At 55.1% G+C, this 21,663-nt stretch overlaps 15 protein-coding genes across 15 annotated transcripts; 5 read left to right on the forward strand and 10 right to left on the reverse strand.

Moving 5' to 3' along the window:
* Positions 1-953: 953 nt before the first annotated feature.
* Positions 954-2,333, reverse strand: DL89DRAFT_87753 (uncharacterized protein). Its single transcript, XM_040892197.1, has one exon. The coding sequence runs from the start codon at positions 2,164-2,166 to the stop codon at positions 1,132-1,134; it is 1,035 nt and encodes a 344-aa protein (XP_040746424.1). The 5' UTR covers positions 2,167-2,333; the 3' UTR covers positions 954-1,131.
* Positions 2,334-3,118: 785 nt separating this feature from the next.
* DL89DRAFT_255229 (uncharacterized protein) lies at positions 3,119-3,463 on the forward strand (the record flags this gene model as incomplete). Its single annotated transcript, XM_040885327.1, has 1 exon — positions 3,119-3,463. One exon carries the CDS (start codon positions 3,119-3,121, stop codon positions 3,461-3,463), a length of 345 nt encoding a protein of 114 aa, XP_040746425.1.
* On the reverse strand, positions 3,457-4,204 carry DL89DRAFT_309098 (uncharacterized protein). The gene has a single exon (XM_040890940.1). It carries the CDS (start codon positions 4,126-4,128, stop codon positions 3,568-3,570), a length of 561 nt encoding a protein of 186 aa, XP_040746426.1. The 5' UTR covers positions 4,129-4,204; the 3' UTR covers positions 3,457-3,567.
* A 42-nt stretch (positions 4,205-4,246) lies between these two features.
* DL89DRAFT_87758 (uncharacterized protein) lies at positions 4,247-4,889 on the forward strand. Its single transcript, XM_040892198.1, has one exon. The coding sequence runs from the start codon at positions 4,321-4,323 to the stop codon at positions 4,651-4,653; it is 333 nt and encodes a 110-aa protein (XP_040746427.1). The 5' UTR covers positions 4,247-4,320; the 3' UTR covers positions 4,654-4,889.
* Positions 4,890-6,398: 1,509 nt separating this feature from the next.
* Positions 6,399-7,252, reverse strand: DL89DRAFT_87865 (uncharacterized protein). The gene has a single exon (XM_040892199.1). It carries the CDS (start codon positions 6,987-6,989, stop codon positions 6,522-6,524), a length of 468 nt encoding a protein of 155 aa, XP_040746428.1. The 5' UTR covers positions 6,990-7,252; the 3' UTR covers positions 6,399-6,521.
* A 900-nt stretch (positions 7,253-8,152) lies between these two features.
* On the forward strand, positions 8,153-9,266 carry DL89DRAFT_87903 (uncharacterized protein). Its single transcript, XM_040892200.1, has 2 exons — positions 8,153-8,521; positions 8,547-9,266. The coding sequence occupies exons 1-2, from the start codon at positions 8,260-8,262 to the stop codon at positions 8,975-8,977; spliced, it is 693 nt and encodes a 230-aa protein (XP_040746429.1). The 5' UTR covers positions 8,153-8,259; the 3' UTR covers positions 8,978-9,266.
* DL89DRAFT_290852 (uncharacterized protein) lies at positions 9,025-9,862 on the reverse strand (the record flags this gene model as incomplete). The annotated part of the gene is made up of 2 exons (XM_040890139.1): positions 9,025-9,033; positions 9,095-9,862. The coding sequence occupies 2 exons, from the start codon at positions 9,860-9,862 to the stop codon at positions 9,025-9,027; spliced, it is 777 nt and encodes a 258-aa protein (XP_040746430.1).
* A 168-nt stretch (positions 9,863-10,030) lies between these two features.
* Positions 10,031-11,753, reverse strand: DL89DRAFT_290853 (T-complex protein 1; the record flags this gene model as incomplete). Its single annotated transcript, XM_040890140.1, has 2 exons — positions 10,031-10,132; positions 10,167-11,753. The coding sequence occupies 2 exons, from the start codon at positions 11,751-11,753 to the stop codon at positions 10,031-10,033; spliced, it is 1,689 nt and encodes a 562-aa protein (XP_040746431.1).
* A 435-nt stretch (positions 11,754-12,188) lies between these two features.
* Positions 12,189-12,774, forward strand: DL89DRAFT_265237 (uncharacterized protein; the record flags this gene model as incomplete). The annotated part of the gene is made up of 1 exon (XM_040886574.1): positions 12,189-12,774. A coding segment is annotated over exon 1 (295 nt), but the record flags the coding sequence as incomplete, so codon positions are not given.
* Positions 12,775-13,851: 1,077 nt separating this feature from the next.
* DL89DRAFT_87949 (uncharacterized protein) lies at positions 13,852-14,915 on the reverse strand. The gene has a single exon (XM_040892201.1). It carries the CDS (start codon positions 14,691-14,693, stop codon positions 14,073-14,075), a length of 621 nt encoding a protein of 206 aa, XP_040746433.1. The 5' UTR covers positions 14,694-14,915; the 3' UTR covers positions 13,852-14,072.
* DL89DRAFT_277466 (arad-like aldolase/epimerase) lies at positions 14,881-16,102 on the reverse strand. The gene is made up of 2 exons (XM_040889443.1): positions 15,646-16,102; positions 14,881-15,569 (listed from the first exon to the last, which is right to left on the reverse strand). The coding sequence occupies exons 1-2, from the start codon at positions 16,021-16,023 to the stop codon at positions 15,138-15,140; spliced, it is 810 nt and encodes a 269-aa protein (XP_040746434.1). The 5' UTR covers positions 16,024-16,102; the 3' UTR covers positions 14,881-15,137.
* Positions 16,103-16,881: 779 nt separating this feature from the next.
* Positions 16,882-17,514, reverse strand: DL89DRAFT_309126 (translation initiation factor SU; the record flags this gene model as incomplete). Its single annotated transcript, XM_040890941.1, has 2 exons — positions 16,882-17,214; positions 17,451-17,514. Coding segments are annotated over 2 exons (312 nt in total), but the record flags the coding sequence as incomplete, so codon positions are not given.
* A 952-nt stretch (positions 17,515-18,466) lies between these two features.
* Positions 18,467-19,272, forward strand: DL89DRAFT_88009 (uncharacterized protein). The gene has a single exon (XM_040892202.1). It carries the CDS (start codon positions 18,644-18,646, stop codon positions 19,124-19,126), a length of 483 nt encoding a protein of 160 aa, XP_040746436.1. The 5' UTR covers positions 18,467-18,643; the 3' UTR covers positions 19,127-19,272.
* On the reverse strand, positions 19,273-19,946 carry DL89DRAFT_88010 (uncharacterized protein). The gene has a single exon (XM_040892203.1). The coding sequence runs from the start codon at positions 19,755-19,757 to the stop codon at positions 19,419-19,421; it is 339 nt and encodes a 112-aa protein (XP_040746437.1). The 5' UTR covers positions 19,758-19,946; the 3' UTR covers positions 19,273-19,418.
* A 733-nt stretch (positions 19,947-20,679) lies between these two features.
* On the reverse strand, positions 20,680-21,559 carry DL89DRAFT_265239 (uncharacterized protein). Its single transcript, XM_040886575.1, has one exon. It carries the CDS (start codon positions 21,446-21,448, stop codon positions 20,747-20,749), a length of 702 nt encoding a protein of 233 aa, XP_040746438.1. The 5' UTR covers positions 21,449-21,559; the 3' UTR covers positions 20,680-20,746.
* Positions 21,560-21,663: the final 104 nt, after the last annotated feature.

A 21,663-nucleotide genomic window follows, 5' to 3' on the forward strand; every position in this document is an offset into this window, starting at 1 on the left:
GCTATTTTCGATGTATTGGTTTGCTGCTGTTCTTCAACTCTATATCTGGTATAAATGTCGGCGTACAGCATATATCAGAAAATTAGATTACTTCTCATCCTTTTCCTATTCCTTTTATTCTCGAATCGGTCCAGTCACCGGTCTGGTCCTTTTTTTTTACCAACTCCTTATTAATATCTTCAAGACTGCCTTGGTCTGTCTCTTTTCCAATCTATTCTCTTTTACTTAGGTGCCACAGCCCGACCAAACTCAATAGCTCGTAACCTCAAACAGTTGCATGACTGTAGTATGAACATGGCGGTTGTGGCCAGCACAAACAGTGCATATAGCCCATACACCGTAAACACAATGCTGCTTTTGATTTTGTAGCTCCTGCCTCCGATAGCCCATTCTGAATCTCTGATGACCAAGCCTGTACATCTCATCGACCAGCCTTTCTGCTTTGGTGTGAGTAGGCTAGAAACGTCTTGGGTCACAGCCAAGGATATATGCGAAGTAATTAGTGACTACGAGATATTGAATAGAAATGCAAGGGTGTAAGGAGTAGGAATAGGAGCATAGCTATGACTAATGGCAAGGGGAACGGGGAGCAGGAAGATAGACTGCTTTTAAAGAGCTTAGGTCTTGAGCAGGTGCCAGGAAGAGGAGGTGGACTTGCAAAACGGAAGGTTGGATTTGGGAAACGCCTTGGTGGTGTCAATTGCGCAACAGCACGTCCTTACAGCATGGAGGAGGAGAGGGCTTTGCGCAGACGATCAATGCAGCACAGCTGGTAGGATTTCTCTACGCATTGCCTGGACTTGCATGGGCCAGTTCCTGCTAAAGATTGCCTTCCCCCATCCCCGAAGCGGGCCGAATATGTGGGTTCCTGACTGATTCCTGTCAAAGCCGGGGGGCAATCGCGCCTTTCGGTCTCAATAAAAGCAGATACAAACGGCACTGGAAACAAATAAGCGGAGCACTGGGATGTCGACACTGCGCACATATTGCATCTTCTCAGCCGAGTTTCCTAATAAAGGGCGCTGTCAGTGTTTAGGGACTAAGTCATCAAAACGCGCAATTTATCCAGCGAGCTATGCTACAGACTGGGGGAAAAGGAGACTATATAACACAAGGCCTGGCTAATATCATCTAGCGGGTTCGCTGATAGCGTGTAAACACGTCAGTGTACAGCATAAACAGCACCTCGTCCTTCACCTCGTCGAGGATGGGCAGCGACATCTGCTTGCGGTCGAGCTGGTCCTGGATCTTGCGTACCATGACTGAGGGAACATTGAGCGCCATGTACGAGTTGAGGTTGAGGTAAATAGAGAATATGCGCACCAGCCGATCGAGAACCGTAGTGGGGAACTGCGTGTTCTCGGCGAACTCGTGCTGTGGGTACGCAGCCTTAGCTGTTTCGAGGATGCTGACCGATATACCGGTGCTGAGGGTCAGCGGCTTGGCCTTTGATGCCGTTTTGTTGTATGCGAATTGCTGCGGATGGACCGACACATCGCCGTAAAAATCGCCGTTGGGACTGTCAAGCGAAAGTGACGAACGCCAGCTGCTGCTGGTCTCTAGTATCGGGCTGTCAGCATTGCCCAGGGCGGTGACGGTCTTGGTCTTTAGCGACTGGTACTCGTCAATGAAGGCGGTTAGCTCTGAACAGAAGCACGAGGCGGCGAACTCGCGGAACGTCTCATATTCGTACGGGTCATCAAGCACCCGATTGAAGTCTGAGCGACGTATCTTGGTAGCGCCGCGATCGTTAGCGTGCACAGAATCGCTGTCGGAGCTGCTTGCAGTTGAGTGGCGGTTTCTGATCTGATGCTTGGTACGCTTCGAGTGGCCGATGGCCTTGATCAGCGGCACGACGACTGACGAGATGTGGATGAGTAGCATGGCCACCCAGACAAAGAACAGGCAAGACCAGATCGACGAAACCTGGTGGAGTCCAAACTCCCAGATGAAGGCGACTGCCAAGCACACAATGCCGACTGTATCGCAGATAAGCAGATCTCTGCGAATACCGTAGGCATCCTTGAGCCCCCAAACCTGCCATAGCAGAATAGGGAAGACGATGAGGAGGTACACACCAATCAGGATTGTCACGGGGATGAGCTCCCAATACATCGAGCAGGCGATTGGTGACCGGCTTGATTGTGTAGTCCTTACTGATGGCATTGATGGCGGCGGAGACGGCAATGGCGACACTGGTTGCAATGGCGATGAATATGATCATCCTGCGGTCGGTAACGTGGTGGCGGCGCCTGATGTATTTTTTGAGCTCAGCTTGGATTTCTTGCTGTGTCTTGGAGGCCCCGTGCGACATTTTGGCAAACCCGCTTTGGCCGACTGCGCTCATGCCGTGCCACTCTGCTGGTTCCAAGTCGTTTACGTTGATTCCGTAGAGCTTCCCCTCGGCGGCTGACGAGATGTGTCCGTCAAGCCCAGGCACCTCTGTGTACTCGAAAATGTCCTCGTAGTGCACCTGTCCAGTGAGCGAGTGGATCTTCGAGATGATTATTAGCTGCATCGCTCTGGCAGCCAGGGCCGACAGCACAATCGTGAAGCCAATATCGTACAGCCACAGCTTAATGAAGCACGCCCACTCGTTAAGCGCCGTACTGACTAGTCCTAGCGTACCAACAATAAAGCAGCCAACGGCCTGGATGGAAACCAGCTTCACCGACCGCTTTGAGAGTTCGCTGCGAGGATTCCGGGACTGCACCAGGAACATGACAAGTGTGGACAATGACAAACACCGTGTAAACGCCATAGACCTGTGAACATCGATATTTCGCGGGCACGGTAGTTGCTGGTGCCCGGACGCCAAGAATCAGGGACTTCTGCTATCCTATTAAATCGTAGCATGTGTGCGTGTGTGGTCCGACTTTCCAGAGGTCCAGGGGTGTCATAAAATTAGGTATTAGATTATCAGCAACCCGGAAACAGTCGGTATTCAGCGTGGCCAACTGGTGATGCACGAACAGGAAAAGGTATTAGGATATATGGATGCAGAGCGAGTGAGGAAAATGAAAAGCCGGTAAGAGTGTACAAATAGGCAGGGTAAAAGGAAACAGGAAGAGGGTGAAATCAAAGCCTTTTTGCCGAAGAGATGGACAGCACCGCAAATATGTATGAAACAGGCGAGACGCGCTCTGTCAGACCAACGTACAACCAGGTTTTAAAGTATAGAATAAGGCTGGCTGGCAGGACTTTTGGCAGCGGGAGCATTGAAGTAGTCGCGCTTTTGCCTAAGCGCGAAGCAAAAAGCGAGGGAATGGGGGGAGGCGCTACTCTCCCGGATGCCCAAACGCTCCACATGGGGAAGAGTAATTTTAGAGCGATTTTCCTCATGCATGCAAAGCGTTTGGCGCTTGGTCTTTGTGGTGCCAAATGGCCCGTCAGTGATAGGCGCTTTTTGCAAGTAGTGCGTATGTCCTCATTGCCAATGGACATGGAGGCATTTAGCGCTTGAGTATGTTGCGGAATCAAAGAGTAGGAGGATTGCCGCCGGAACGAGAGAAGGGCATATGCATGATTGCATGAGCTTCGTCCCTCCATTAATGACGAGGAGTGCAACTATGTGCACATCGGTGCAGTCCCCAATTGGCCACCGCTGGTGCCCCACTGCCACCTGGGCTGGCCGGAGCCGTGCATCATAAAGGGGCTATCTTTCAATAGTAGGGTGCTTCTGTTGGGGAGGCGTGGAGCTCGGTTAGCATCGCGCCATCTGGCCGGCGGCAAATTGACTGCCTCGGCTGAACCAGCCAGGTATCCTCCGCCGGCGAATATGGATTCCGGACAGATGAGCGGAGCGATTTCCGGGCCATATTTCCTTTTCCACTCCCCCGATCCCGCAGGGTAATGAAGAGCCGATAACCAGCATCCCTGACCGAGATTCGCCCGGAAAGAGAACATGGACATGCGCTCTCTCCTTTGCAGCGAAATACGCGCCACCACAGCAGCCCATGCTTGTGGAGTCAATGCATGCTTGACGCCGGCCATGCTGCTGCTGTTCCAACCTGTGACATCCACTTTTTTTTTTGGGAAATCTGTTTGTGTACATAGCCTACGCATGTCTCCAAAGCGCAAATTCGATGGATGAAACTGCGGCCGTTCCACGCAGAAGCGGATCGACATTACAAACTGTCGATGATTCAGCCATCGAAACACGCCCACCGCATATACACCCACCACATACAGCCCAACACTCCCGATAGAGGACGGAAAACGATGTGCTGCTGATCTATGCTGCTGGTGTTTCCGTCAGCTGCCCTCCCACGGGTGCTAGTGGTTGACTGGCGGCCTATTTCCGCTTCGCCACATTCGGATATGCGCCTGGATTTTCTTGTTTTGGAAACAGCGCGGCTTACCAGCCGCCGTTCTCTGACGTACCAGACGTCTTATCCATTAGCCCATGGTACGGCAATTTACCGCTGCTGCATGCAAACGTGGACTGAACGCGTTGCACTCCCAGTTTCGCCCCTGCTTGGACCGGTGGGGAGCAAGGAGAATCACCATGGCGTTACAGGAGATGTTCAGATGCCCTCCTTGCCGATCCGTCTAATTGCTTGGAGTTGGCTATCCAATGCTGATTCGGCATGCACCGCAAATGTCAGCTGTTGCAGTACCACTGTCATAGCGGCGGATCCGCCTTTTGTCTGACTCATTTTGGCGAGAGCGATGGAGGTGTATCTTTGAAGCCCAGCTGTGATGCTGTGGGCTTAAAGAAAAAGGTCCATTCTTTGAAGCGCACAGCTGCAAGCTGCTGAAGAACCATTCCAACAACCTACTCCCGATAAGCAGTCGGAATGAAGATTCCGCCCTGTTGCCGAGGAGCCAGCCCCTGAATATATATCCCATAGTACACTAGCAGCTTCTATGGATGATACCTATGTGCCTTTTACTGCTGCTATTTGCTGCCTAGGGTATAGTCCACCAGACAATGCCTTTGGTACCTGGCCTTTCTTAATGACGCAACCATGAGCACTCTGCTCCCCGTTCTCCCACTCGTGAATTCAATAGCAGTCATGTGTAGTGTCGCTGGGTTGAGCCAGAACCAACAAACCCTATCGTACCTGCAGGAAGGTGTCATAGCGCGGCCCACCCTAGCGGCTGTCCCCACCTCGGCAAGCTTGCCTCCCCAATGCAGCCCAGGTCTTGGCACAGCGACAAGAGCATGGGGGCACTTTGGAACGGCATCAAAGGAGTGCGCAAATATTCCCATGGGTGTACCCAACAGCACTTTGGCCTGTCGCTGTGCCAGAAATGCACACTCTTTCACCCATATTCTTTCATGCATATTCCGCCACAGCCCGCATTTTGCGCTGTGTACGTGCTCTGGGGCTGGGGGAGATGGTGAGCGGATGGTGAAAAAGACAAAGGGTCGCTGAACAAGCCAGTGCGAAAGGGGCAGAGCAGGGCTGCATTGACTCTGCACAGGCACCTGTTTCGGGAAAGGCCGCGGGTGCTCGTCCGAGCCACACCAAATATTCGCTAGCACGAAATATACGGGAATCTTCAACTCAGAAATGCGCCTGTTTGTCTGGATTCAGTGCGCTGGCGCACCGCAAATACGCCATTTCCAAAGCATGCCATATTGCACAATATGGACAGGTATCAGCATTTTCTATTACAGGGGCTTGAGGCAGACATGAAAACACAGTCTCTAGCGTCTTCCACTCTGTCAATATTGGAACCCAGCACCTTGTTCACAGCTCAATAGGGGAGAGATTCTGGGAACGGGCGGCTTGTGCACTTGCGCCTGTATTGTCGGCGAGCCATATCCTATGCTCATACGTCACCGTCTCCAGCGCAACAAATAGACTGCATGCAGCGTATACGGCTTTTTTGAGCCCATGCAACAGAGGGCTCGCAGGACGGAGAGCGCCATCTGCGAGCAAAAGCGGGGAGGTTGCGGGTTGTCCTGTTGAAAGAATGGTGCGTGCCGGTATGTTTGGGGAAACAGCAAGAAAAAAGAGTGAAAATTACATTTAAACCGACGTGGGAGGGAGGGAGGTAGGCGCCTGAATTGGGCCAATGTATTGTGCTATGAATTCGTTTCTAACAATCTGGCTTGTATGCGTAAAATATGTAGAGTGAGCGATGGGGCTTGCTAAACACAACAAAGCTCGTGTTTACACCGATGAGAAAAATACACACGCACACACAAGTCCCACCGAGAAATGCTGCCATCTCGAGACATTTCCAGCACTTGGCAATGCGGCAGTGTGGGTTGGGGAGAAGTGGAAGCGACACTGGCACCAGCGCCAATGGCCAGAGTGACATATATATACATGCAAGCGGAGCGGGGGTCGGAGGGCCAAGGGACTATTGCACTGGTATTTATATGAAGACGGTTCCGCCATAGCTCACTTTCTATATATTCCTCCAAGGGGTGCTCTAATTTATTTCTTGCGCGAGTCCTCGTTTCACATACAAACTCATCTAATCAGCTTCAGTTATCTTTCAAAGGAACTAGTATCACTCACATCTAAAACACAGCTAATATGCAGTACGCTATTGTTGCCTCGCTACTTGCCGCCGTCGCTCTTGCGCAGACCCCGGATCAGCAGGCCGCCGGTGCGGCTGTCCCCGCTCAGCTTCCAGCTGGCGTTCAGGCTCCAGCCCAGCTCCCGGCTGGTGTTGAGGCGCCTGCCCAGCTTCCTGCTGGCGTTCAGGCTCCAGCCCAACTCCCAGCTGGTGTCGAGGCGCCTGCTCAGCTCCCGGCTGGTGTTGAAGCCCCGGCTCAGCTCCCGGCTGGTGTCGAGGCTCCGGCCCAGCTCCCAGCTGGTGTTCAGCCCTCCCCACAGCTCCCGGCTGGTGTCGAACCTTCCCCACAGCTCCCGGCCGGCGTTCCTACACCTGGCCAGCAGGTTGATATTGATCCGCTCAGCGCTGCTGCCGCCGCCAGCAGCGATGCTGCCGTAAGTATACACAACCAAATGCGTATCACACGTAAATGCTCCAGTGCCAGTGACTAACATTTGCTTCAACTCCATATTGAACCCATGTAGAAACAAATCGCTCAGCTGACGCAAAGTGTGCAGGACATTTTGAACGGCAGTGCCGATGTCGCTGAGAGCACTCCGCCCAGCATCAGCATCCCAGCTGGTGCCAGCAGTGACTCAGCACCCACTGCCACACCCACTGCCGCCGACAGCAACACCGAGTCTGCCACTGCCACACCCACTGCCACCAACAGTAACAGCGAGTCTGCCACAGCCACAGGCAGCGACACCGAGTCTGCAACTGCCACTGACAGCAACACCAGGTCTGCCACAGCCACAGGCAGCAAGACCAAGTCCGCCACAGCAACTAAGAGCAAGTCTGGTCACAAGTCTGGCGAGGAGAGCGGATCGGTCACTGGGTCGGATGAGGAGTCTGGAAGTGCCCATGAGTCTGGCGAGTCCTCGGTTGAGGTGAGCACCATCCAGTCCGAGTCAGAGCTGCTGTCGCTCGACTCGGAGTTTAGCGACAAGGAGACTTCGTCCAGCCGCTCCAAGAGCAAGTCGTCCTCATCTTCAAATGGCGCTGCCGGCGTTCAGATGGGCAGCATTGCTCTCACAGTGGCTGGACTCCTGGGTGCTGTTGCTCTGTTCTAAGCTCCTCTTGGGTAGCAAACCTGCACATCGCCCTCGCTTTGCACAGCACTCCAAACCCCATTGCACACATCCTCCTAACCACTACGCCTCCCCACACCTTGCCCCCGCCTCAGTTTCTTTATAAATTCTCCTTTCGAATATTAAACCAGCCTCCTTATTTCCTTCTCGCTAATCTGCTATCCCCAGAGTCTTGAATATTGCCGAGACAGAGCCGAATCCCATGTCAGGAGGGCGAGTATCTCTGAATTGCCAGGGCCGAAAAATGCAGCGCTGGCCGTGCTGGATCGGCAGGACCAGCGGCGATGCGAGGAGCTCGGCTGCCCATCGCTGAATACTGCTCTGACCGCAGCTTCTGCTGAGCACGACGCTCGGGGGACGAGGCATGCTTTACCACCTGGAGAGGAACACAATGCCGACGCCTCCCTGCCAGTCAAACCAGGCAAGTGCTGCATTGTTCAGGCGGTTGTTTATGTTTTTTCTTTCTCAGAAAGTTTCGACGCAAAAACACCGAGCAGCACCGTAATAAGCACAAGGCGATATAAAAAGTTTGCGCAAAAGAAACCACCGGCAGCCGACGCCACTGCAACATCTCACCTCTCCAGACACTATCTCTCCAACCTCATAGAGTCACCTCCGCGAAACTCATCCCCTTGCCGGTGCAAAAACCATGCGCGTAACGTCATACCTACTCCTGCTCCCGTTGTTCGTGGCAATGGCACGCAGCGACGACGACTATAGCAGCTTCATCAGCAGCCTCTCGTACAACTGGCAGAACGAGTACTCTGATCTGCGCTTCCAGGTCAACCAGCTACAGAAAAACGACCCGCAGCAGTACCAAGCGCTGGTGCTGGCGCTCGGCCTCAAGCCAGGGGTCTACAGTCAGCGTGCCGTCGGAGTACGACGAGAAGTGGGCATCGAAGTTTGTCCAGGCGGTGGGGCTGTACACACCGCCAGCGCCGAACTCCGAGCAGACGTTTGATGAGGCAAAGGCGACGCCGACCAAGGGCACTGATGACTCGGGGAATATTGTGATATCAGTGCCGACGCATTCGCCTACGTCGAGCAGTGACGATGGCAGCGACATGGAGTCCAGCGAGGGCACAGACTCGGGCGATGTCAGCGGCTCCGAGGGGAGCAAGTCAGCAAGCAAGAAAAAGAAGCCGGCATCTGCTTCGGGCGACTCATCGGCAGACGAAGAGAGCACGCCGTCGTCGCACAAAAGCAAGAGCTCGTCGGTGCAGTACGGCAACCCAGTAGTCAGCAACCTCGACTTCCAGACACAGGGAGTCAGGCCAACCGGCACTGGGTACAACGCTGCAGCACTGGCCTCAACACCTTTCGCCGCCGGCACGCTGGCGCTGGTCGCTCTAACAGTTCTATTCTGAGATAAACACACCTGGCCGGGTCATAGGCTCGATTAATAAGATAAATGCTACAGCTCCTGCCACAAACGCCGCCCAGATGGCGTACCGGTACTGCGGGTACTGCGATATCCTCGACACATCGGGCAGGCCCTGGATATTGCAAAAGCTGTGCGCTACAATTGGCCCCACCACGCTTTTGGAGCGCACATACAGAAACACGGCGTACCAGCCAAACAGCGTCGTGTAAGCGAACTGGAAGCACGTCGACAGGGCAACGGCTGACAGGGGCGAGCCGCTGCGGTAGCTGGTGATTGCGTGGTGGACATGGGCGACGCCGAAGATCAGCGGCGACAGAAACACACGCCTGTTTGTGTCTATGTCGGCCGCCGTCCACAGCGCCAGCACCGCAGACCGGAAAACCAGCTCCTCGGTAATAGGACCCACGATGTAGTTGCGGATACTGGATGGCTGGCGCATGGCTTCTGGGATGCGCTTCAAGCTCTCGCTCCTGAACGCCCCATCAAGCTTATCTAGGACCAGCGGTCCCAGGTACAGCGCTGTGGTCAGTACTAGTGCCACGACTACGGATGCACCTGCATCACGGATACTCAGGCCTAGCAATTCCACGGCATTCCACTGCGCCTGGCCCTCCTTGGTCGGCTGCTGCCATACAGAGAGCAGGAATGCCGTCAACACGAGAGAGAGAACTGTGGCCAGGGTTGCGCCACAAATGCGCAGGCGGATGATGCGCGGATGGTCGCGGTCGTGGATGGAAACGCCCGGCGCCGCAAACAGCGCCGATACCATGTAGATGCAGAACACATACAGCGACCCGTGGGCTATGGAAACGAGCACTGCCGCCAGCGAGCTTGGGTGCTCCATGTCTATCCGCTCGGCGACGTTCATTCTCGGGACAGTATAAGGAGTCTATAGGTTGAGGAGCAAACGAGGACTTGTCTTCTACCTCGAGCCATTCGGTAAAAAACATTTTATTTGCAAGCACGCGGAACACAAAGTATGGATTTGTCCTCTCCGCAATGCCTGGGTATGCTTCTTTTTTATTTTGCGGATCCTCTAGTCCTGGTCGTCCCAGTGGCCCTGCTGCTTGGGCAGCTTGGGTCCGCCGGCGGTCTTGGCCATGATGATCTGGTCGATCTGCAGGACGGTCAGCGCAGCCTGTGGTGGCATAGCGGATGGCCCACTGCTTGACAGCCAGTGGGTCGAGGATGCCCGCCTTGTGGGCATCAAGCACCCGCGGCTCGTGCTCGTAGTCGACGTCAATGCCGATGGTCGGGCCCGCGACATCGCCGGTCTTCGAGTGGTGGGCAGCAATCAGCTTGGCCACCAGCGCTGTGCTGTCCACACCGACGTTGTCGCCGAGCGTGCGCGCAAACACCTCCAGCGCCTGCGCGAACGCCTTCATTGCGTGCTGGTTCATACCGGCGGTCTTGTCGGCGGCATCCTGCACAATGCGGGCCAGCTCCATCTCGGCCGCACACGCACCCGGCACCAGCCGCGAGTCCTTGGTCAGAGCCTTGATGACGTTGACACCGTCGTCGACCGCACGCTCAGCATCGTCCAGGGCATTGGTAGTAGCGCCGCGCAGCACAATCGTCACCAGCGGCGACTTCTGGATGCGATCGGCAAAGGCCGGGCGCTCGTCGGCCCTGCCACTGGCTGTCAGCTCGTCAGCCGACCACTGGCGGATGATTGTGACGCGGTCGCCGCCGATCTCGTCGGTACGCAGCTCGTCGCAGTATCCCATCTCCTCGGCCATAGGAACGCCGAGGCGCGCCAGCGGGTTGGCACCCAGGACCCGGCACACACGACGCAGCTCAAACTTTGACGGGCACTTGACAGCAACCATATCATAGCGGTTCAGGTAATGGATGGCCAGGTCGCCGATGCCCGATCCGCACACGATCGCCTTGATACCAGCGTCATGCAGCTCGCGCACAACCTTCTCCATCTGCGCCTCCTCGCCCTTGGTGTAGTCCAGCATCTCGTTGGCGTTATGCAGCAGCACAGTCCCCTTGGTCTCGGTCTGGCCCATGTCCACAGGGCACGAGAACACCGCCACCTTTGCAAAGTTGGCCCGCCGGCACACGGTCTCAGGGGACCGCGGGAAGACCATACCGTGCACGACGCGGCTCTGGCTCAGGCCGCCGCCCATAACCTTGACTACACGCACGTTGTCGACATTGAACCGCGAGTGGTCGCGTGCCGGCATCGCCGTCACCACCGCCTCGGCCACCAGCGCACCCAGGATGTCCTCCTGTCCGTACTGCTTCGACGCGATCGCCGTCTTGATCGCCTTGAGCAGCTCGTCCTTGCTTCTCCAGTCCTTGATCTCGTCCACTGCCAGACCCTCCAGCGCGTCCAGCGACTCCTTCAGCGCCAGCTCGTAGCCGCGCGCAATCTCTGACGGGTGCAGGCCCATGCGCAGCAGCGCCTCGGCCCGCTGCAGCAGCTCGCTGGCAAAAATGATCACGTAGTTGGTTCCGTCGCCAGCCTCGGCCTCCTGCTGCTGGCTGGCCATCACAATCAGCTTGGCTGCCGGGTGCACAACCTCCAGCTCACGGATGATTGTCGCCGCGTCGTTGGTCACAAACAGCTTCTCCAGGTGGTTCACCACCATCTTGTTGCGCCCGTTCGGTCCAAACGACGTCCGCGTAATCTCGCTCATTTCCTTGGTTGCCTGAATGTTCCGGATTACCGCCTCTTCCAGCCCCTGGAGGTTCTTGTAGCCCTCCTTGAACAGCTGAGGGCCAGCCGACTGTGGTACGCGCAGAGCCATTCTGATTACTCCTGTTTAAAGTGCTTGAGGTGATGTGAAAGAGGGAAAAGTGGAGTGAGAGGCCGAGCTTTGTGAGAGAGAAAAAGTGCAAATTGCCTGGCAGAGCGTTTAGCAACAACAAAAAAATGCGTGCACCTTGGATCGGAGCTCAAGGAAGCCTGGAGAATTGGGTTGATGCACTGATTTGATCGCCTGCCAGAAAGCAGCAATAATCACGTGCTACTGCCCGCCGCAAAGTGCTACTTCGCGTACTCGACCGATGCTTCATCGGTCAGCCTCATCCCCCACACGCATACTACGCTCTCTGGCACGGGCTCTGCGGCGCGAGCGGCTACGCACTACTGCCAAATACCCGATAAAGATAGTTACATTTGTTTGTTATTTCTGCCAAAATGCGCTTGGCCATTCAAAACACACAAGCTCGTTCCTGGTCCTCCGCCATGCTGGAAGAATGCTCCAGGAGATTATAATATGTGGGGGTGGTGGCGAGCAAGGCTCTGCGCCTGGAGAAAGCAAACCACTTCGACATCTCCCGGATTCCCAGACCATCCTCTTTGTTTATTCGTGCTCTATACCATTTACACTCCCAATTCGCACCTACGGCTTCCACAATTGGGCTGCTCTGGGCAATGTTTGAGCCACGCTATTCGCCATCGCTGGATGCTGCGCCAAGTAGCGTGAGTTCGATGCTGGTCACCATCTCATCTAGCTTTGCCAGCATCGTTGGTTGCACATTTGTCATCTACCGCCTGTATATTCTAGATCGGTCACTCTGGGCTTGTCGCCATATGCTCCTGTGCGCACTCACGGGTGCCTATGCCGTCATGTGTTTTGCTGCCTTGATATCTGGCTGCGTGTTTCTTGTATATGGCCGCATTCCATCTCCAGCTGGTTGCACACTAGGTGGCATGATTGAGTTTTGGAGTCCAACAGGCAAGTAGCTCGAAAAGCAAATTTCTAATGCAGTCAAAGGTGAAGCACAAAGTAACCCTTTCACTGATATGCTTTTTAAATTTTTTTTTGCTTGTAGTGCGCTGACATCTGCATTTTGCTTATCGCACTTGGGTCCCTCTCTTCGGTCCGCCACCCCCACAGCTGGGTGCGACGTCAGACATGGCTGCAGACAAGCATCGTGCCTATGATGGGTGTGGTCATCTGCCTCCCGCTCACTGTCTCCATTATCGTTCCAAATCATCTGGCGGTTCCGCTCCAGCGAGTTTGCCTACTGCTGGATCCCGCGCATGCCTGTATACGCGCGCTGGATAGCCTTCGATGCTTGGCGTACCCTCAACATCCTTTGCATCTTCATCATTAATTTGTACATCCTGTCTGTCCTACATCCAGTCCAAGCGCCAGCCGGCCACCAGTACCCAGCACCTGTCGCAGTCGATGTCCAGTTCGGCGCGTCCGTAGCCAGCCTGTGTTGATCCAGGTGCCACGGTACTCGGCCATCGACAGTACTGCAGGTGTCAAGCCCACCATCAAGCAATTACTTTGGCGCATTCAGCCAGTCGCTCGGCAACGCACATCGGTGGGCTCTGTCGAAGCTTGGTGTCAGTAAGCCGGAATGGCGTGCCGACCCGCGGTCTAAGAGCTACTACCGATGACACAGCCGTCTGTGAGCGTCCGCCGTATAAGACCATCGACTACTACTCGATCGGGCTACAGCATGCATCGTACCTGCAGCAGCAACAGCAGCACCCGGATGCTACAGCACAAGCGCCACGTCACTCCATGGCACTGACGGTTCCAAAGACGCCACGTAGCTACTACGAGACATTCAAGCGCTCGCTTGCCAACACCTTTATTGGTCCGCTTCATGATCACCACCGACATCCCGAGCCCAACACTGTCGACAAACTCCATCTTCCGCTCCATCAACTCCCCCTCCAGACTGCGGACCCGCGCAACTTGTAGCGCTCAACGATGGCACTGCTGACAACACTGGCGCCACCAGCACTCCCAACCACAGCAACCCAAGTCTAGTTACAAGCTGCCAGCCTGCCAAGGACTCAGACAGCCGCAGCATGGCGACAGTCAAGCGATGGTACTTTGCGCTGACGCGTCTGTTGACAAAGCAAGGGCTGTCAAGCAGCCAGTGTCTAGAATACAAGCAGCAGAAGCTTAAGCGCTTCCATACCATCCCGCCGTCAACAACGTCCTCGCTTGCCGCACGCATTGTCCTGCCCTTCAACTCGCCGCTACAGGCAACGTCTGATACCGACCTGCCTGCTGCTTTGTCAACCCCCTTCATGTCGCGAATCCTAGAGACACGCATGCACGCAAACCGGGATAGCTGTATTGGCTGTGTATCTAGTGTCAAGGAGCACAATGGCATTGAGCCTGCGCACATCCGCGCCAACACCAGGTACGGTAGTGCTTCCTGCAATGAGCGAGTACAGCGATGACAGCGCCAAGATAATCGGAGTCGAGGCCATCGAGCGCTGGGAGTCGCTTGAGGAAGGTCGCTGGGTCGTCACCACCGACAGATACCGCAGAGACCGAGCACAGACGCATACCGTCGTCGACAAACGACCAACCACGGCGTGCATATCCCGCATGTTTGTCTATCCGGTGGTGTACCTGGTGATGTATATGCCGCACATTGTATACTACATCATGTCCACGTATGTGTACTACACAGCATTCCACAATGGCAGCCACCACGCACACCACAAACGCGGAATTGATTTGGACAACCTGCCAGCACATTGGACATCGGACCGGTATATGCACAATGCGTGGCCATACTATCACCACATATCGCAAGGTGTCGGAGGCGCCAGCAGTCTGTGCTGGCTGGCCATATTCCAGGCAGCTCACCTGCTCTCGGGTGCCTTTGTCGCCTTGCTCTTTTGGTTCACTGAGAAATAAAATTCTGCAGAAGGTATGTTTCCGTAGAGTCGGTATGGTGGCAAATGCCCGAATGGTGACTCGCATATTTTGTGCCACACGCTGTATTTTGCATGGCGCTCACTGAAGATATTCAACAGGAAGCAGTAGGACATGTAGTTACTTTTTCGCACTATAAATGTCACTGTTATTCTGGCCAAACATGCCACTGTTAATCTAACGGGGGATTCTTCTGTCAGCAACAGCAACAGCAGAAGCAGCAGTTTTTTCTTTTCTTTTGCCGTATTCATTTAGGGTCTGTACTAAGCAGCTTCTTTACCCAACACACGCTCCTACATGGCCAGTATCCGGGTATTCTTGGTAGTAGGATTACTTTTCACTACCGCCTGTTTCGCGAACAATGCGGCAATGAAGCGGCGGTGCTCGCATGAGCCAAAGATCCAGCCATGCTACAACTACTGCACAGCGCACCTGCACCAAGCATGGTGTCGAAAGGAGCTAATGGAGATTGAGAAAGAGAGATAAAGGTGCCTAGAGAACAAGCTTGCCGTCCTCCTCGTCGACGTCCAGAATGTCGGGCTGTTCCTTGGTGATCATCTCATAGTATGGCTGGAAGTTGAACCAGCCCGAGATTGGCGCGCCAACAGTCTTGAACGTATCGGCAGCAACAACATCGGAGATCGGAACAGGGTTGCCAGCAGCCTCAGCCAGCAGCTGGGCATGGCAGGACCTGTCCATGGCAATAAACCAGAACGCCGCCTCGTCGACCGAGCTGCCCACAGTCAGTAGCCCGTGGTTCTGCAGAATCAGCGCCTTGTTGTTGCCCAGGGTCTGGGCCATCCGCTCGCCCTCCTCCGCGTCAGCGACGACGCCGCCAAAGTTCGGGAACACCGCGTGGTGGTTGTAGAACATGCAGGCGTCCTGCGTCAGCGGCAGCAGCTCCTTGCCTAGCGACGAAAACGCCTTGCCGTGCAGCGAGTGGCTGTGGCAGGCGGCTACAGCCATCAGGGTGCGCCTCGTGGATCTTGGAATGGATCACAAAGGCGGCAGCGTTCACTGGGCTTGAGCCGTAGACAACAGTGCCCTTGTGATCTACAAGCAGCAGATCCTTGATGGTGATGCACCCAAAGTACTTGCCGAACGGGTTGACCCAGAACAGGTCCGGGTGCTCGGGGTCGCGGCACGTCAAGTGCCCGGCGATGCCTTCGTCGAGCCCCAGCTTTGAGAAGATCCGGAACGCAGCCACCAGGCGCTGCTTGCGGTGCAGCCGCTCTGCCTCGACGGTCGCGAATGTGGGCGGGCGCGGCAGCGAGAACGTTACCAGATTCGACTCCTCGGCGCTGTGGCTAAGCTTGAGGCGCTCGCCCGGCTTGACCTCCTCGGTGAAGCTGAAGCGTGACCCTTCGGAGTACACCATAGTCGTCTGTGCGTTTAATGCTCTGTCCGGTAAATGAGGATATGTGGGTGGTGGTGGCAGTTGCCAGAAGCAAGCGAAGGCTGGACAAGATTGTGCGGAGAGAGAAAGAGTGGGAGAAATGGCGGAGTGGGTTCTGGTAGCAGCCACCAGAGTGCGCCTTTTTTATATACTCTTCGGCACCACTCCTTTGTTTGCGACACCTTTTTCCCAGGGCCACTGACTAGACAACACAAGCGACAGGTATGGAGGGCGGGTGTGGGATTTTCCGCTCACACAAGAGGCAACTGGAGCGTCCGCGCCGCTTGTCTACTCGCCGCTCCCATTTTGCATCGCCCTTGTTGCGCTGCAACTCCCCGCGATGTCCGTTGCTCCTGGCCACCGAGATCGACTGATGGGCATGTGCTGGCAATAGAGCAGAATAAAGGGCATCGTCACCGTGGTCCACACATTCCTGTGCCAGCACCGCCAAAACCCCAAACCCAGCATCTTTGAGGGCGACGGGCGGTCCCGGTGCGGGTAGCCGCTGTTTCCGAGAATAGCAAGTCGCATCTCCATGGCAGCACATGGTCACCATGTCTGGGTCTGTTACTGGTGGTAGGGAGATTGGTGTGCAGACAAGCAGACGCACCATGAAAATCAAGATGGCCATCATCTTTGCCAGATTGACGGCGAGCGGTCAGGCGGCCTGCAATCTGGCAAACCAGTTTGGCTAGAAGCCGCCTCCGCCATTGCCAGCTGGGGCTGGCGTCACCTGCACTATGGAGATATGGCATTCAGACAGGCAGCTGGCGCAATATGCCAGTTACAGACGCTTCAATAAGTTGATATTGCTGACACCAAGAAAACGAGGGGTGGAACTCAGAATTATATAGGAAATTGAGAGAATGAGGTGGGAGTGAAATAAATACATGACAGGCGCCGAAGAGCGCCTGCTATAAATCCTTTAGAAGCCGTGCACCTTGACAAAGTCCTTCTTGACGATTCCCTCGTTAACCAGGAAGTCGCGGAGGTCAACGCGCTTGTCGCCCTGGAGCTGGATGATCTCGCCCATCTCCTCGTCCTTGACGATGTTGCCGTTGCACGCAAAGTCCTTCTTGAAGAACTTGAGCATCTTCTTCAGATCGAGCTTCTCGTCCAGGCCCTGCAGCGTCGTCAGCGTCTTGCGGCCATTGCGCTGCTGAATGCGGATGTCTACGTTGGAAAGGGAAAGCTCGAGTTAGCTTACATTCTCAGCCGAGGGTTGCAGCAGCGCAGATTGCAGCACTGTTGCTGGTCAGTGTAACTATGACAAAAGCACTAACAGTGCCGGAACGAAGGCCAAAACGGCCAACGCGTAAATGCCCGGCTATAGATTTGCTAGCAAAATTTTGATTTATCATCTTTCCAACGATTGCGAAATCGCCCAAAGATTCAGGCGGGAGACTTACGAATGTAGTTGTCGGTCTGGGCGGCGTCGTCGTCGAGGCCGGTGTCGGCGAACGGATCGAAAGGCCTTGAGGTTCTGAATGGACATATAAGCTTATAGAAAACGGCGGAAAGTCGCGAGCTAAAGTGTATGAAAAAGTTTTAGTATACAGGAAAGATGGCGCGCTCCGGCGGCGGCGGCGCGCTGTATGCGAGCTTTATAGCTCCCCCAGCCGAGCCGCGGAAGGGGAGGAACGGCTTGGAAGTTTTTTCACCTGCCCGGGCCGGTGATTGGCTGGGAGCAGGATCCCACAACCGAGCAGTTGCGATTTCAGCGGCGGCAGCAGTATAAATTCTGGGCGCAAAATGCGGCCAAAATGGGGTTGAATCTCCAGATCTCACCGAGTTTTATAACTCGTACATGATGAAATGGAGAGTGTTACAGAACGGCGCGTTTGGAGGGGGAGCGGGTTTACTCGCCCTCCTTCCCGGCCATTGATTCCACTTTAGACGGGGCGCAGCTCACAAACTTGTTACGTTTAATGCGTCCTCTGAATTCCATTCTGACCCCCCCCCCACAACTACCACTCGACGAATAGAAACCTTGATGCTGGACCTGCAGAGAACCGTCTCGGTTTCCAGCGGGAAAAGGCCGCCCGAAGGTGCTGCTGCCCGAACATGCGCTGAAGAACCAGCGCTTGCACTCTTGCATCGTTCTAAACCCTTTGCCGATGACAAGATTCTACCAGTTGGTGCGCAACTTCGTGGAGGGATATTGGTGGACCATCCGCCCTCACAGGCTGCAGCAGCAATCCCCGGACTAGAGATACTGCTGGCCGCTTCTTGCAGGCGCTCTCTGTAGAAGCACCGAGTCAACCAGCAAGCAGAAACGCCGCATATCTCTGATGTGTGTAAGAGAGCGGTTTTCGCTGCGTCGCATGCATACTATTACAAGCCGAGATGTGCCTGCTATCTTGTAGATGTGCACATTTGTCCCCCATCACAGCGCAGGCGATTGTCTGGAGAAACGCGTCTATCTAATATGGACAAAACAGAAAGGTGGCAACAACTAGAATTGTAAAGGGGGCTACAGGGTAATGAGGAAAGGAAAGAAATATACTAAAAACAGGCGCTAGATTGTTTGAACGGATGGAGAGAAGGCCAGAGAGATGATGGAGGATCTGAGATCCCTTAGAAGAGGACTGCCAGAGCAGCGATGGCAGCAACGGCCGGGACAGCAGCCAGCGAGCTGGCGCCCGAGTTGCCGCCTGTGGTCGTGGCCTTGCTTGAGGGCTTGCTCGCGGATCCCTTGGACTCGTCATCAGAGCCGGCAGACAGGTCGTCGTCCAAGAGAGCCAGAGGCGTCACTATCGGTATCGGAGGCAGCGTCCGAGCCATTGGTGGTGGCGGCAGAGGAGCCAGGAGACGAGCCACCAGTAGTAGCAGCGGCAGAGTTGTCCCTCAGTATCGCTGCCAGTGCCAGCAGCAGACGAGTCGGTGGAGGGGACCGAGACACCGGTGGTGCCAGATGCAGCAGTCTCGCTGTCCAGTAGCGTTGCCATCACTGGTGGCAGCGGTGGCGTCGGTAGCATCAGTAGCATCGGTGGCAGCGGTGGCAGCGGTGGCATCGGTAGCAGCGGTGCCAACAGCGCTCGAGGGGATGCTAGACACAGCAGTGTCGGCAGCGCTAGAGTCCTGAGCAATAACGGCAGCAGAGACGGCCAGGAGAGCAACGGCGGTAGCAAACTTCATTTTGTTAGGTATTTGGTGATTAAGATGGGTAAAAGAGTAGAAGCTGGCTACGGGTCTTGCCGATTAGAGGACTGAGAAAATGAGGAAAGCGCTTGAAGCAACTGGTAATGGTGTTTGGGTTCGCAGTGCTGGTGCCGATGCGTGTGCCTTTATATGCCAAATGGCTTCCTGTCTGGCAAGCTCCGCCTACCGGAGAGCATACCCGGAGCTAAGCGGCAGCAAACGGCTGATGGTGCTCACTATGCCGCTTGAATGCTCGCTAGGGATGCTGATCCAGAAGGGGGTATCTCCACCCGCCCTCTGCACCCCCTCCCGGCCCACATCCTCGCACATGCGCCAGCAAACAAAAGCCGCCGAACCTCCCCACCCACCACAGTGATAAGGCAGGCATAATATTGACAAATAGGCGCCCATGGATATTTTTTCTTGGTTCTCCGGCCCGCTGCCTGAGCCGACGCCCAAATAAATAGTGCCAATGCCAATGCCGTCAGCGATTCAGCGTCTTTCCCGATGGGACTGGCTGCGTACTCGGAATCGAGAAGGCGGCGGGATAGTGGAGCGACATGTATTTTTGGCATCTGGTGATGAGAAGAAGAAATACCGCGGATGATCAAGCAGAGGAGCGCCGTCACTGGGCAGAGACATCACATTGTTCTTTGACTAGAGCAGCATGGATGACGCCGATAGGGCCAGCAACGACGTCACACCACTGAAGAGAAAAAAAGTCGCTGGCCCCGGGTTGCTAGAAGGTGCGTTCTATTTTTCGTATGTCCACAAATAGCATATTTTTTCTACAGCCTCCGTCTTGGCATTCCAGACCTGCGGCATCGATCTGCTGCTACTGCACCGATCCAACTCTTGGCAATAGAACGGCCCAATATGCTATTCTGGTATAATCTGCTGTATTGGTAAGTTTTAGACAACCTTCACACTGCCCTTTCCCACTCTTACTGCATCCCGCCTCTGGGTCTCATTCCTGTAGTGGATACGGGACTGTGATTGGCGCTGCAAGGCGCGGGCCAGACCTGTGCAAGGACAGCCGGCTCCTGCTCAGGCCAGAGCTGCTGTCTCGGTGGTGCTGGCACCTGCTGCCACAGTCCAATCCAGTTTATGACTCGGATGGAATACTTTTTCACTGCCGCTCTCACTGCTCCAACAATCGACCAACCTGCACAGACCGAACCTCCACACTGCATGCACAGCTGTCATATCCGGTCCCCAGTTCCAAAATGAAAGGCTCCTGACTCAGATCACACTTGCTGTTTGTTTGTTCGTTTGGCTGGGGCTGGGTTTAGTTATGTACATCACCTCGCATTGCAAATGTTTGCTGATCCAATGCTTGCACGCGACTTGGCATGGGCTGAAGGTCGCTAGCCTTCCCGCGTCACCGCCACCCCAGCTGCCCAATTAGCACAAGCTGCTCTATGCCTGCCATCCTTGTTGGACTAGCCTGCCCGCCCCTTTGCTTCTGCAGCCCAAAAAAGCCACCTGACAAGCCTGAAATGCTGGTTTTAGAACATAAAATTTATTAACATCATCCACACATCCAGCCCTACAAACAAACCGATTATATCGCAATCGCAACCACGGCGGCAGCAATCACGGCGGCGATCAGCTGGCCAGCAGCCATGCCTGCCGCACCTGAATCAGGCTTGCTGGTCGGCGAAGAGGTAGCCCCGGTGGTCTTGCCGCCAGTGACCGAGGTAGCATGGGTACCACTTCCGCCCGTCTGGTCGGTCTGATCACCTGAATCCGTCGCCTGTCCACCTGTAGTGGCATCACCTGAGGTTGCACCACCACTACCGCCACCACCACCGCTGGTGGCCGATCCATGGCCCCCTCCGCTGGTCGGCTCGGGCGTCTTGGACGCGCCACCTGTACCCGTGGCGGTAGCCTGGGGACCTGAGCTGGCTGACAGCTCAGTGGTCGAGAATGAGAATTCACCCTGGGCACTGGCTTGGCTCTTGTCCCAGATCGTCGTCTCCGAGACGCCCGCCAGACGCTTGGCCGCATTCCGCGCCAGCCCCTCGTTGAACAGGCCGGGGAGCGAGGTGGTACCATAGATATCCTTCAGCTGCGTGTACGCATCAGGGTAGTCGTCCTTCGCACTGGCGAGCACGCCGTTGCCAGCAGCCGCCCAGTCCTTCCACGCAACCATGATGTCGGTGTAGATGGCATTCTCGTCCTTGTCGGCCAACTCAAATGCATACTGCGCAGAAACTGCGGTGGACAGAACAAGCGCACCCAGGGTAGTGGCGTATAGCTTCATTTTGGTTCGGTAGAAATATGGCTATATTGTTGTCGCAGAAGAATATATAAAGCTCCGTGGAAACAAGGTGCAAGGGGGACAACAGGATTGCGAGTCCCTTTTCAGTCTGAGCCTGCCTGTGTTCCTCCAGGATGAAGCTGCGTCTCCTGCAGGCCCCTGCTACGCGTTGTCGATATGCTAAAAGAGTGGGAAAACAAAAAAAAAACAGGGACTCT

Source organism: Linderina pennispora (assembly GCF_002104995.1).
Source record: "Linderina pennispora strain ATCC 12442 chromosome Unknown DL89scaffold_2, whole genome shotgun sequence".
In the NCBI taxonomy this organism is placed as follows: Eukaryota; Fungi; Kickxellomycota; class Kickxellomycetes; order Kickxellales; family Kickxellaceae; genus Linderina; species Linderina pennispora.

Excerpts from the sequence above, each read along its gene's own strand:
- DL89DRAFT_88010 (XM_040892203.1), bottom strand. The coding sequence starts at position 19,757 with ATGCCAAAAATACATGTCGCTCCACTATCCCGCCGCCTTCTCGATTCC.
- DL89DRAFT_87758 (XM_040892198.1), top strand. The coding sequence starts at position 4,321 with ATGCGCCTGGATTTTCTTGTTTTGGAAACAGCGCGGCTTACCAGCCGC.
- DL89DRAFT_265239 (XM_040886575.1), bottom strand. The coding sequence starts at position 21,448 with ATGAAGCTATACGCCACTACCCTGGGTGCGCTTGTTCTGTCCACCGCA.
- DL89DRAFT_87753 (XM_040892197.1), bottom strand. The coding sequence starts at position 2,166 with ATGCCATCAGTAAGGACTACACAATCAAGCCGGTCACCAATCGCCTGC.
- DL89DRAFT_277466 (XM_040889443.1), bottom strand. The coding sequence starts at position 16,023 with ATGGTGTACTCCGAAGGGTCACGCTTCAGCTTCACCGAGGAGGTCAAG. Across the intron at positions 15,570-15,645 it reads CAGTGAACGCTGCCGCCTTT|GCGTTTTCGTCGCTAGGCAA; the intron begins GTGATCCATTCC and ends CTGCACGGCAAG.
- DL89DRAFT_309098 (XM_040890940.1), bottom strand. The coding sequence starts at position 4,128 with ATGTCGATCCGCTTCTGCGTGGAACGGCCGCAGTTTCATCCATCGAAT.
- DL89DRAFT_87865 (XM_040892199.1), bottom strand. The coding sequence starts at position 6,989 with ATGGAGTTGAAGCAAATGTTAGTCACTGGCACTGGAGCATTTACGTGT.
- DL89DRAFT_87903 (XM_040892200.1), top strand. The coding sequence starts at position 8,260 with ATGCGCGTAACGTCATACCTACTCCTGCTCCCGTTGTTCGTGGCAATG. Across the intron at positions 8,522-8,546 it reads GGGCATCGAAGTTTGTCCAG|CGCCGAACTCCGAGCAGACG; the intron begins GCGGTGGGGCTG and ends ACACACCGCCAG.
- DL89DRAFT_87949 (XM_040892201.1), bottom strand. The coding sequence starts at position 14,693 with ATGCGAGTCACCATTCGGGCATTTGCCACCATACCGACTCTACGGAAA.
- DL89DRAFT_88009 (XM_040892202.1), top strand. The coding sequence starts at position 18,644 with ATGGCAGCAACGGCCGGGACAGCAGCCAGCGAGCTGGCGCCCGAGTTG.